At 36.2% G+C, this 12,466-nt stretch overlaps 1 protein-coding gene across 3 annotated transcripts in view; it reads right to left on the reverse strand.

Annotated features, from left to right (window-relative positions):
- The window catches only part of LOC145991222 (uncharacterized), an 86,321-nt gene extending 74,725 nt beyond the window's left edge, over positions 1-11,596 (reverse strand). For 2 of the 3 annotated variants that reach the window (XM_083127181.1, XM_083127179.1), the window contains exons 1-5: positions 11,433-11,595; positions 9,790-9,871; positions 8,136-8,177; positions 4,339-4,392; positions 3,591-3,758 (exon numbers count right to left, since the gene is read on the reverse strand). In XM_083127181.1, coding sequence (XP_082983307.1) covers positions 3,591-3,758; positions 4,339-4,392; positions 8,136-8,177; positions 9,790-9,871; positions 11,433-11,474 — 388 coding nt within the window. In that variant the 5' untranslated portion in view covers positions 11,475-11,595. Of the gene's footprint in view, positions 1-3,590; positions 3,759-4,338; positions 4,393-8,135; positions 8,178-9,789; positions 9,872-11,432 lie in introns of all 3 variants that reach the window. The other variant, XM_083127180.1, reaches the window with a different exon arrangement.
- Between the last annotated feature and the right edge of the window lie 870 nt (positions 11,597-12,466).

Consider the following 12,466-nt stretch of genomic DNA (forward strand, 5'->3'; position numbering starts at 1 on the left):
TTTCATTATTTAACTAACATTTATTAAACATAAACCAGAATTGTCATACACTCGCATACTATTAGATATAAGAATTAAGAAATAAGTATTCAAAATTAAAAGTACGAAAATGTGTGTTTTGTAGGTAATAATAATGTAAAATATGTGTCTTTAGGTTTTGTACTGTCTCTTGCACCTAAATTCAGGCATGGCCTTTCTCGATTTCAGAGTGCAGCGAATAAATCCATCCCGTTTTTTATGACCACACACTTTCTTTGAGGCCTACGTAACCAATTTTACTGTTCTTTCCACAGCTTGTGTGTGGCATGGGAACTTTGTAAAAGTCCAGTCAATTGGTATTGGTTCTTTCAGCATACTTTTCAAATCTTCTGTAGTCACATCATTCAGTATTGGTGGTGGAGTTACTTCGCTGGACGACCAGTCAATTAGTTCGATATAGTCGTTTGCTTCGAAGTTTATTTTTGGAATATCGAACTTTCTAATCCCAACGTGTCCAACCGTCTCACATGATTCTCGTGCTTTTATGACTCTTCGAATGCCAAGGGCTCTGATATGTGTTCTCTTATCAGTCAGCATCGCGAGCAGAATGTTTTCTGGAGATGCGAAGTAAGCATTCCGAGAAATCACTGGGTCGATGACGTTGCGGTTAACTTGATACAAGTATCTGGATGACTGAATGAAATGGTAAAGATGCCGAGCTCCATCCTTAATTGAATGATGGATTTTGATGCGGAACCAAGATGGCACATACACCCTGATAACGAACTCTACTATGGTACGTAAGTTGTCTGTTGGTTCCGTGGTGGAAACATACAGTCTTAATATCCTGTTGGCTGTTGTCAACCAGCGGGACATGTTTAGGGGACCTGGATCGCGCTTAGCAAGACCTGGAGGACACATGCCTGAGCTGACGGCGAGAGCAATATCCCTCAGATACTTCTGGTCCTTACTCAAAGTGGATATATCATCTGATGGCAAGGTTCAGTTAACTGGCTCAAATGTTACCACTGGAAGCAGCTCACACGCCTTCAAAGATTTTCCAATGCAACCAGTGTAGGAATTGGGTCCGGAGGTGGGACCATCGAGGGACTCGAACAAGTGGCGGAGAGGCAATTCGTTGAAATGTAGTTGACAAACAGCCCATTGCACAGCTCTCCCGATCTTCAGTTCAAGACGACGCAGTACCCCATTGTGAACTCCAGTATTTACGACCGTTCCATCACACCATAGAACAAGAATATGGTTTAAACCTCCGGGCACTTCTGCTGTGATATAGTCGTAAATACTTTCAGCAATGGCCAGACTTGATCCTGAAGCTGGTGTAACATGACCAACGTAGCTAGATCCTGGTTGTTTCACCAAGGAATAGTGTTCCTCTACAATTGTTCTTTGGTAGTATTTATCATCCTCCTTTTCTGTTGACAATGTTTTGTCACGTCGGCCATCGAAGTAAAGATCTGTTAAATGATCATTGTCAATGTCCGAACTCTCACTTTTAAGCTCTTGCATGGTTCGATACCTTTCTCTAGCAATTTTGTTCTTATCAATCACTAAAGATGTATCCGATTCAGAGACTAGGCCTACGTCGTGCAGAACGCTAGAAGCTATGGCAGCCGTGGCTTGAAGCGATACCCCAAATCTTTGGCTTATTAAGGCGGTATTTGAAAGTTTCTTTCGCATTTGCGAAGAGGATGAAGTCGACGGTCCGGGATTGTAGTCGTAGTCATCAGGTTCAGGTTCCTTATCCTCATCCATTGCCTCATCATCTTCTAATAACGTTGATGTTGATGAGAGCTCATCACCATCAGGCTGCGATGAGCAGGACGCAGTAGATTTAGAACTACGAAGGATTTTTTTTGTCTTCCTTTCAGCACGTGCTTGGAGCTTTTTGGTTTCTTGCAAATCGAGCGATCCAATGCATATTAGGCGCTTTGTTCTCTGATCAGCAAGAAATGTCTGTTCCTTAAAGGGGACCTTGGATTCCTTCGGGCAATTGCAGTCTGTAAACGTGGAGCACTTACAAGCTGCTATATAAAAAAGAAAGCATGATTCTTCTTTAAACTTCTCCACCCTTGCTTTAGTTGCCATGCTTTTCTCTATTCTTTTATAAACAGCCTTGATATCGATATATTTCTTGTGATATACATGAATCATATCAAGGACACGTTTCTTTGAAACTGTCGGAATGGAAGCATCAGAATACAGCATTTGCAGCTTTACACAAACTTGCTCTGCGATGTAAGAAAATGCGGGTTCCTTGTTACCAGTTGTTTCAGATACAAGACGCCACCTTTCGTAAATGCAGCATTTAATAACATCCTCTTTTGTTGGAAGCATCCCAGCAAAATCTGTCGGTGATCCGAAAATTGGGCAGTCTAATGCTCCTCGCTTTGAAAATTTTGAAGATTTTGCCATGTTTTGTTGCTCACTGCTAGCTCAGTTCACGACCTGTAACAAAAAAAGATTAATAATTAATAATCATTAATTAATAATCATTAATTAGTGCTTAATGATAATCTGGAAAATCTGCTGCTAACATAATTGTTAATAAATCATATTTATATCTAAAAGTATAATGAAAAAACAGTGTATTTGTCAATTTTTGGGTAATTTCAGGCTCCTTGCCAGAACAGAACATATTATCCGTGGGGCGCCAAATTTTGCACTGTAATTAACCATACATAGGTGCAACTTTTGCACACTACCGCAAAGTGCTGTGAAATTTGAAAAAAAATTCAAAAAAAAAAAAAAAAAAATTGCCGATTTTACTAAATTTTTGAAATTTCACGTCCCTTGCCAGAACAGAAGACATTATCCTAGGGTGATGAAATTTTGAACAGAAGTTACTTATGTATAGAGGCAACTTTTCCGCTCTACCCCAAAAGCATCATAAAAAATTTGCTTTTTTCGATCCCCCCTAATACTGATGCATCATACAATACTGAAACTGCGAGACAAAGAACTTCTTGAGAGTTGAGAGTTTCTCAGCAGGGGTTTTCATTGTGAGCATGAACAGCCCAACATCATACAGTACTGACATTACACATTCATTGCCATAAAAAACCTTCATTCTCTGATGAACGTCAATTGGGGGACACATTTTCTGCAGTTAGAAGCTCAGTCACCACACGCAGTTTCAGGTGCACCGACATAGTATGGTTACATGTTGCCATTTTCCTCACTCTAGTTCAGCAACCCATGGTGATAGAAGTTTGAAACTTGGAATGGAGAAGTGGGAAAGTCTGAAAAGTACAGTGCATGGTTGCTCAAAATCTAAAAATGTCTTTACACCGTTAAAAGAAAATAGGAGGCATTACTTTTCAGCTCGCCCTCGTAATAGGTTAATATGTATAAATATTCTGAACACAATTTTAATTGGTTTGGATTGGTATCGGTGAGGGTTTAAGTATCAATATTGCTGTTGGTTCAAAGTGGTTTTGGCTCAGGCCTAATGCATACATGTTTGCTTTTACAACTTCTAACCTAAAAATGAATGCTAACCTTGCCCTATTTTGACTGTTATATTATTTTAGTACACTTAATTTGTAAAGAATACTTAGTCCTCCAATATGTGTATATTTGAAGCTTACCTAAATATTCCTTTTCGGGGATTTCATCAGTTATTGCCACAAATCCTCCTTGCGGATTTTCTGCTAAATATGCAATGCGTGAAAACCTTGTACCATTTTCATCTTCATTAGGTTTCATGTATGCAATAAGTGTAATGTTCTTTAATTCTTTTTGGCCCCTAAAATTATCTGGAGAAATAAGAAATAAAAATTATAGAGTTCAGATTCATAAACTGTATTATAAAATAAAATATCCTTTTTGAATCATCTAACAGATGAGATGTACACTCAAACATTCTCCCCATCCCACTCTCTTGAAAGAGTAATAAAAAATAATTATTTGTTGAAAAATTCATCAAATGAATAGCTCTTTAGTTATTCTACAACTCATGAAGCACATTATTTTCATTAGCACCTATTATTTTACTTATACATTAACAAAATTGATCAATCTTTATTTGCAATTCTATCAAACTTCAGACTAATATAAATACCAAATTTTCTTTAAAATTATGTATTTAAGCAAACTCAATATTTATTATTAAAAATTACTTCATTTCTATAAATTTTTAATCCATTTAACTGTACGATTTTCTGAAAATAGAGAGATCATTGCGTAAAATTTATTTTCATGTTAAATAATCACATCTAAATTGTCTTCTCTCCATTAAAACAGAAATGATAAACTACATTATAAATTGGCATATTTTATTATTATTTAAATGGATATTGTAACCAATATCAGTAGTGTATATATTTACACATTTACCTGCACGCCAATCAAATTTTGCATCCTTTTCATAGTGTGGATTCTTATAATAAGCTGGAAAAAATGATTAATAATTTCAGTACTTGATTCACATATATGTAATTGAAATAATTGTAATGAGAATTATGTTGTAGATGTAAAATGCAAATAACTATTGTGATAAGTAGAAAAATATGCTTTCTATGTATAGCTGAAATTCCTATGAATTCAGTGCTTAGAAGCTCATATACATCATGATCCAGTCTTGTATCTCTTTTAATGCCATAATTAATTCTTCATTTAACACAATTTTATCCAGCTTAATTTGAATTAAACAATATTCATCTTATTATATCTAAACTGTAAGGATAAGCTCAGTAGTCCTTCCTTCTCTCTCGAGCCTTGGTCCAGAACTACTTCGCTTCAACTAGATTCGACTGTGAGTGGCATGTATATATGTTCGCCCAGACATTGAGATCCTAACTATCATGCTAGCTGTAGTAAAAACAAAAACAGAAGAGGAAGAGGAAGAAGACAAAAAAGAAGAAGAAAGAGAATATAAGTTAGACATAAGACAAGTTGCCTGCTCTTGGGTGGTGTAGTTTATTTATGAGAAAACCAAATCATGGCTCATAAACAGAGGCACATATTTTTGGTAAATAAAAAAATTAAATTTTGATACAAAAACAGAGTCAATTTCAGGTTCAAAAAAAAAAAACTTCGGTGATGTAGTGGAGAAAAATCGGATCAAAAGCAATAGATAAAATTATATTTTGGTTTTATAATTGCGAATATAACCCTAAATTTGATTTAAAACTGCACCAATTACACAAAACATATTCCTTCTAATGGAACATTTATGTACGCATAGTTATCACAGTATTAAGTTTATTCCTGTATAAAGGCAGTCATTTTTGCTTCTCAAATATTTACAGCAGAATTAATCAATTTTCTGTCAATTGCAGGATAATTCAAACTTCAGAAAGTGTTGCATCAGTAAATAAATTCTAAATTTCAAGACTATTTCACATTTTGCGGTTCATTTTGCATCATTTCAAGACAAAACAGGGTAGGAAAATGCACCTCACACCTTTCAGAAACATGAAAAATGAACATTACAGCATAATATTTCACATTTTGTGTTTTCATCAGAAATGAAATATGTATGCCTCTACTCATAGATAAAGGGGCAAAACAACAAAAATTATTGAATATTAAAAACCAAATGAGTTAATCATTATCTTTCTATCGCCCCAACAAAATAATAATTAATTATATATGTATTTAAAATACCAACAAGTGTGTGTGTGACATGGACATTGAGATTCATTTGATGCTTCCACACCAGAAAGATTTGTTCTATTGTATTTTTGTATTATTGTGTTATTTACATTTGTCGTGTAATATGAAAGCAATTCTATAAAAAAAATGCATAAAAGAAGAATGCGTGCAAATATTAGTGTTTATTTCAGTTAATTGCATTCAACGGAATTCTACTAAAAATCCTACATTTTCCAGCAGCAACTTGTTCAGAAAATACCACACTTAAGGAGTTAAACATATCTTCAGGCAGAGAATTTGGATTTTGTAACATGAAAGTGAGTCAATACAACTGAAATTAAGGTGGGCAAGAAGAAACCATAAATACGACATATAAATGTCTCATATAAATCCCACAGCAAATGAGTTCCCAAACTAGAAATACAGCATACAATCCAAACATTGTACATACATATATTTTTTTATTGACAGATTTAGCCTCAAACTGTAGTGGTAATGCCATCGCCTTGTAGTGAAGGAGTTCCAGGTTCGATACCCAGTGGAAGCACAAAGTGGTTCGGATCCCACTTTAAGCTGTAGGTCCAGTCTCGATTAGCCTATATGTGCATAGAAGTGGACTTAAAGCAAAACTCAAAATCAAATTATCTAGAAACTGAATAATTTTTCAACCTCTCACTCCTAGTTTCAAGAAACGTAATAGTTTCAAATATTACTACTACTTAGGAATTGGATCTTTGGTATAGTCAGTCAAGTCAATTCTCAGGAGCCCCAGAGAAAATGTCCAATGTAAGCAGTGGCGGAGATTGGGTTCCAAAACTAGGGGGGGGGGGGCAAAGTGCAAAACTGGAGGGGGGGCAAAGACAGTTTACTTTCCCTTGGTAGATAAGGTTTAGCATAGTGCAGGAGCAAAAGTGGGCAGGGACAACTGCCCCCCCCCCCCCATGCCTCCCTCTAATCACCGCAACTGAATGTAAGTATTCTGGTGCCTGCTGCCAAGTCACACTTCCCAATACTTATCTACACTATCTATCAAAAAGTAATTGGGCACGTGTACAAAATGGTTGTCTGGTGGTGCGAACCCTGTTAGAACCTCGTGGAGACACCTCTTGCTGCTATAACAGCAGCCACTCTGTCAGGCATGCTCTCGACTAGTTTGTGGAGGACGTCCATTGGAATGTGTCGCCATTCCTCTTGCAAGATCTCACTCAATTGGACAATGGAATTTGGCTGCATCCCCCGAGACCTCACCCGCCAGTCCAATTCCTCCCAAAGGTGTTCTATGGGATTGAGATGAGGACTCTGTACAAGCCAGACCAATCGGTGAACATTGTTGTCGGCATACCACTGCATAGTAGCCTCCGAAACATGCCACCTAACATTGTCATCCTGGAAGTAACAGGGGTCCATTCCATAAAAACGCCACAAGGTTGGGAGCGTTTCATTGTCTAGTATTGTACAGTATGCCTGTGAGTTCATTGTGCCACGAACAACCAACAGTGGTCCCACTAAATGATACTAAATGATTCAAATTAGATACTAAATTAACCACCATCATAGGTGCCCAATTACTTTTTGGTACATAGTGTATATAGGGAAGCTAAAAGATTGACCAGCAAGCTTGCGACAGCAAGTTTCTGGTATTCGGTATTGCCACAATTCAGCTACATATATATCCACATCGTTTGGTCACTGCATATGGAAAAGTCTCAAAACAGTTTCTAATTTAGTGTTGGAGGGTATTCAAACCCATGTGGTACGTGTCTTGGGTTTTGATTGAGTGATTGACTTAAGTTTATTTTACTTCGTATTTCTGCCACTTTTGGCTAATCGTGAAGATGAGGATGAGTGATGATATCATGAAATTGATCAAGGGACACTCACAAAGAGCACCCATGCCCAGGCAGGGATTCGAACCTTGGACCTACAGTTTAAAGTAGCTTCCAAACTACTCTGCAACGTGCTTCCACTGGGCATTAAACCTGGGACCCCTTGATTTCAAGGGGCATTGGTTTTGTAAAGTAAATGTCTAAATTCATTTCGTGAAGCAAAACCTAATGCAGTCAAATGGCACATACATTAATCAAAGAGGAGAATGAAGCATCCAGGTTCTTTATGGAAATTTTGTAATTTACATCAGATTGTTATAATATCAGTATTAGCAAATGTATACTGGTACTTCATCGACACTGTGGAAATTTTGTAATTTACATCAGATTGTTATAATATCAGTATTAGCAAATGTATACTGGTACTTCATCGACACTGGCAAAATTGCATGTTTTCCCATCCCTAATATTTAGAAATTCACAAAACTGGGGAAAATAAACCAGACATTAGTATTAATAAAACCTACAAAGAAATGCCAGATTTGTTCACTGAAATACAAACGAGTTATGAATAAATTGGATTCGTAACATTATGAACACTTTCATAGATCAACAAATGGCCAAAATACTTTATCAGCCAACACCACTAACATACTGATTAATCAATCTGTCCCATCCCTAATATGGAGTGTTAAACCATACTGTACATACCTTCAGTCTCTGGTTCATCATCTACAGAATTTTCCTGTGCATCTATAATAATTATGATAAAATAAATTATTAGTGATACAATTTACATGTTACACATATTTTATAAATGTATTTCCATATAGTTACGTACTACATGACATGATTTATCAGCATAGAGTTAAAAAAAAAAATATTTCATGAAGTTATTGCTGAACTTCTAAAGTGACACTTTTCTTAATTGTCTGCATTATTTACTGTAATTTGCTCTTTTGTTCTTGATTTTTACTATAAATGTTGTCACATATGATGGCCTATGGTTGTGTGCAGGTAGAGAGAAACACTGCACAAGAAGGGCCAATCACGTTGCTAGAATTTCTAGTGGCCATGCCTTCGCTAGAAGAAGCTTCAGTACAAGGAACGTAGATTAGCTGTTGCTGTCATGTGACTCTCCATGAACATGGGTTCATCAGCCATCAGATATGGCATACTATATAGACTTTCATTCTACGAGGGAAGAGTGAAAAGTTTTGAGCCTCACAGGGAAGGGGTGTTTGAGCTACAGTTTCACATTATGATTTCTCTACATAATCACATAATCTCTATAATCACCCCCCAGATCAATGCACTTATGCATTCTGTGCTGCAATTTGTTTACAGTCATCTAGTAGAATGATTTATCCTGAGAGTCACACCTCTGAATGACCGCCTTCGTCCGTGTGGAAGTGACGTCCTCGAAGTGAATTCTTCATAGCAGGGAAAAAATAAAAATTGACGGGGGCAGGTCAGGGGAATAAGGTGGATGGGGAAGTGCGGTGAAGCCACACTCGACCAAAGCAGCCTGTGCAGCGAGACCTTGTCAACAGAGGTACCGAATCATGGCCCTGTCGGCCATTCTCTTCTCTGATACTTCATTCATTTCCAACCTGACAAAAAATAGAAGAAACATGTGAATTTCATAAAAGTTTGCACAGGTGTCCTAAAACTCAAACCTTATATCCTCCAAAATTTTTACTACCTAGCATCACTCCTTCCATCTGAGGCTCAAAGCTTTTCACTCTATCCTCGTATATTCTTTTTCACAAATTGAAATATATAGTTTAGTTTCTAATATTTGTATTCAACTCTATTTTAAATTAATGATTTATAATTATAAAAAAATTGACACATGGTAAATTGTTTTGCCTGGAGAAACTTAAATCTTAACTTACGTAAGCCATGGAGCTTGTCTCATGAATACAAATAACAATCTGAAATGAAAGAATGATGAAGGCAAAATGCACAACAAGCCATGGACTCTTGTGGCACTGCTAGAAAACATTTGAAGGGAAGTTGAGGCTGTGACTCCCCATGTGTTGGTGAAGGCATTCTGTAACATGAAGAGGCATGTCCAGGCATGCTTTCATGCTAATGGCAACCACTTTGAACACTTGCTATGATCATATTTCTCATACACCAACGTATGACCTCAAATTCACTGAAGTTGCATCCATTATTTGTAAGTTATAAGGAGAGAGACCGAGTGAAACACCATGTGTATACAAGAGCTTTCCTAAAAGATGTCAGTGGATTTTGTGCAAAAGGTACCATTGGTCATTATTATTTTGTATTTGAATTCATACATTAGTAACATGAAATTTTACCTAAAATTATGTTAGAAATTTTCAAAGTTACTCACTTTGGAAATAATACGGGTATTGTTCATTCATTGCCCATTCATTTTGTTCATTGTTATAATGTTGAGCTAATATGTTGGAATCCTAAAATAAGAATGTGAAAATAAAATTAAAACTGAATGTTGTTAGTTAATTTAAACTCAATAGCTTACATCAAATACATGTTTTAATATTTTTCTGCACGTTACTGGCTAAAGTTTGAATCAGTTAAGAACTAGGAATTAGAAAGTTTACCTTATTAAATGTGCTGAGGATTTGAAGTTTTGAATTAATCTTAGCTAAATTTAAAATCTTATGTGACAATAAAACTGCATAAAGGTTGTTTACATGATTGAGATTAACACCCTTAAAATTAAAGAAGCTTCTTTGAGAGTTTGGTTGATTGATTGATTGACTTGGTTTATTTTACTTCGTATTTCTGTCACTTTTGGCTAATCGCAAAGATGAGGATGAGTGATGATAAGATGAAACTGATGATGGGACACTCACAAAGAACACTCATGTCCAGGACGATATTTGAACCTGGGAGCTCTGACATCGTACTGCACTGTGCTAACCACACCTCCACAGAGGTCGGCTTTGAGATATCAGAAATATTAAACATTAAAATATATATATAACACACACAAGGGGCCTCTTAGATAATATAGTGATAATGCTATCACTTTGTAATCAAGGGGTGTCAGGTTTGATCTTTTGTAGAGGCACATTGCATAATGCTTTGAATCCTACTTTAAACTGTATGTCCAGCCTATCTGAGCATAAAGTGAACTTATACCAAACATAGACACACAAACATAATAGAGAATCACTTTGCATATTTTAAAATCATCATTATACGTCAGAAAAAAAATATAATATGTACAGTAGAGTCTCGCTTATCCGACATAAACGGGCTGGCAGAACGTCGGATAAGCGAAAATGTCGGATAATAGGGAGGTGTTAAGAAAAAGCCTATTAAACGTCAAACTAATGTTATAATTTTACACATTACGAACCTAATACAGTAATCATGTTTTACAACAATACAGAAAAAAATTAACTGGAAATATGAACTCACAGTTACAGTTACCGCCACACTCCCTATACGCCTTCATGGCGTGGTGCTAAGCACAGGGGAACACTTTACCTTTACAGTTACAGAATTGTCTGAACTTAAACACAGTACGTATGTACAGTACTTCAAAAGTTCATACCTGTGATGATCGAAAGAAATTTTTGATAGTCTGCTTTCCTGACGATTGCCGTTTCTTTGCTGCCAAGTCTTGCCATCTTTGCAGCATCATTATGTGGATTCCTGTAGCTTCTTCTTGTTGCTCAATGTATTTAATTGCAGTTTCTAGAGCCTTAACTCCGTCGTTATGTGAAATTCTGCGAAGTTTAACAGTTGGTGCTTGATCTGGAACTTCAACTTACAGTTCTTGTTGCCGATTGATGATTATTTTTTCCGGTGGTATTGGATAATACGGAATGTCGGATAAGCGAAGGTCGGAGAAACGAGACTCTACTGTATATGATTTTATCCTTCTACAGGACTGATCACAATTATATTCCACACTCTCATTTAAATTTCCCCTAGTTCTAGGCAGTATGAGCAATATGCCTTATGAAATGATATTTGACCAAAAAAAAAATGATAACTTACATGAAGATGAAAAACTACACACAGAAGTAACTCAAGTCTCATTGCCTCCCGCAGGTTAAGATTTAGCTGTATTTAATATGTCTGTGAATACTTGATATTGTTAAGTTACTAATGTAATGCTCCTTCATAGAAGTTTGGTAGCCTACAAGGATGTAAGGAACTGATAACATTGATTGTTATGTTATCAACTGTATACAATTTTTCCATTGGCTTAGTTATATTTGGTAAGCTATGAGAATATTCTTTGATGTTCCTTTGTTCTTTAATAAACATTTAGAAGTAGAACAATTGAAACAGAAGAGAATAATAGCAAGAGTTGATTGTTAGTTTTAAAGTTCTTGTTCCAAAGCTAAATAAGAAATTAACATATCACTGGCTGAATACTATGTTGTCGTATGTCCCTAACTTCTCAGGAGAGCTGATTGAAGTTTGATGTATGTGGATTTTAGATACATTACATTATTTGCGCAAACATTTTATTATTGTTGATAATTCACACCACTTGACATTCAGATACATCGCTTCGGAACGTGACACATTAATATGTACAGAACACAACAACATCAACAACTCATTTCCGATGAAAAGTGGAGATACAACAAAACAGCATTCAGCTGGCGATATTTAGAACATTACAATAGACCATACTACTGGGTGTCCTACGTAAAAGTGGCCCGTGTGCATTTCCATGCAGAACAGGCAGGCCAAGGCCAGTGTTACGTGGGACACCCAGTATATGGATATTAATTGGTCTTTCCCACACATTTCCTAGCTAACTTCTGGAATGCAATGGTACCATTTCAGTGAACACGTTACAGTTATAATTGTACAGCCAACAGCAAAGATAATAGTAGGGAAATTTCCCATTGCTGTTGTACTTTCTTTTTATTCTACATTCTGTTGCTTTAAGGAATGGAATTCTGTTGATGTGAAGCAGATGTCCTCTGCTTATTGACATTTTTATAGGAATTATGCTAATTATACAAACTATTATTGTCTGCCTAACAATATTAACATTTATAAAATCCACATGA

This window comes from Lepisma saccharinum, chromosome 8, assembly GCF_977018435.1.
Source record: "Lepisma saccharinum chromosome 8, izLepSacc3.1, whole genome shotgun sequence".
NCBI classification, from domain to species: domain Eukaryota; kingdom Metazoa; phylum Arthropoda; class Insecta; order Zygentoma; family Lepismatidae; genus Lepisma; species Lepisma saccharinum.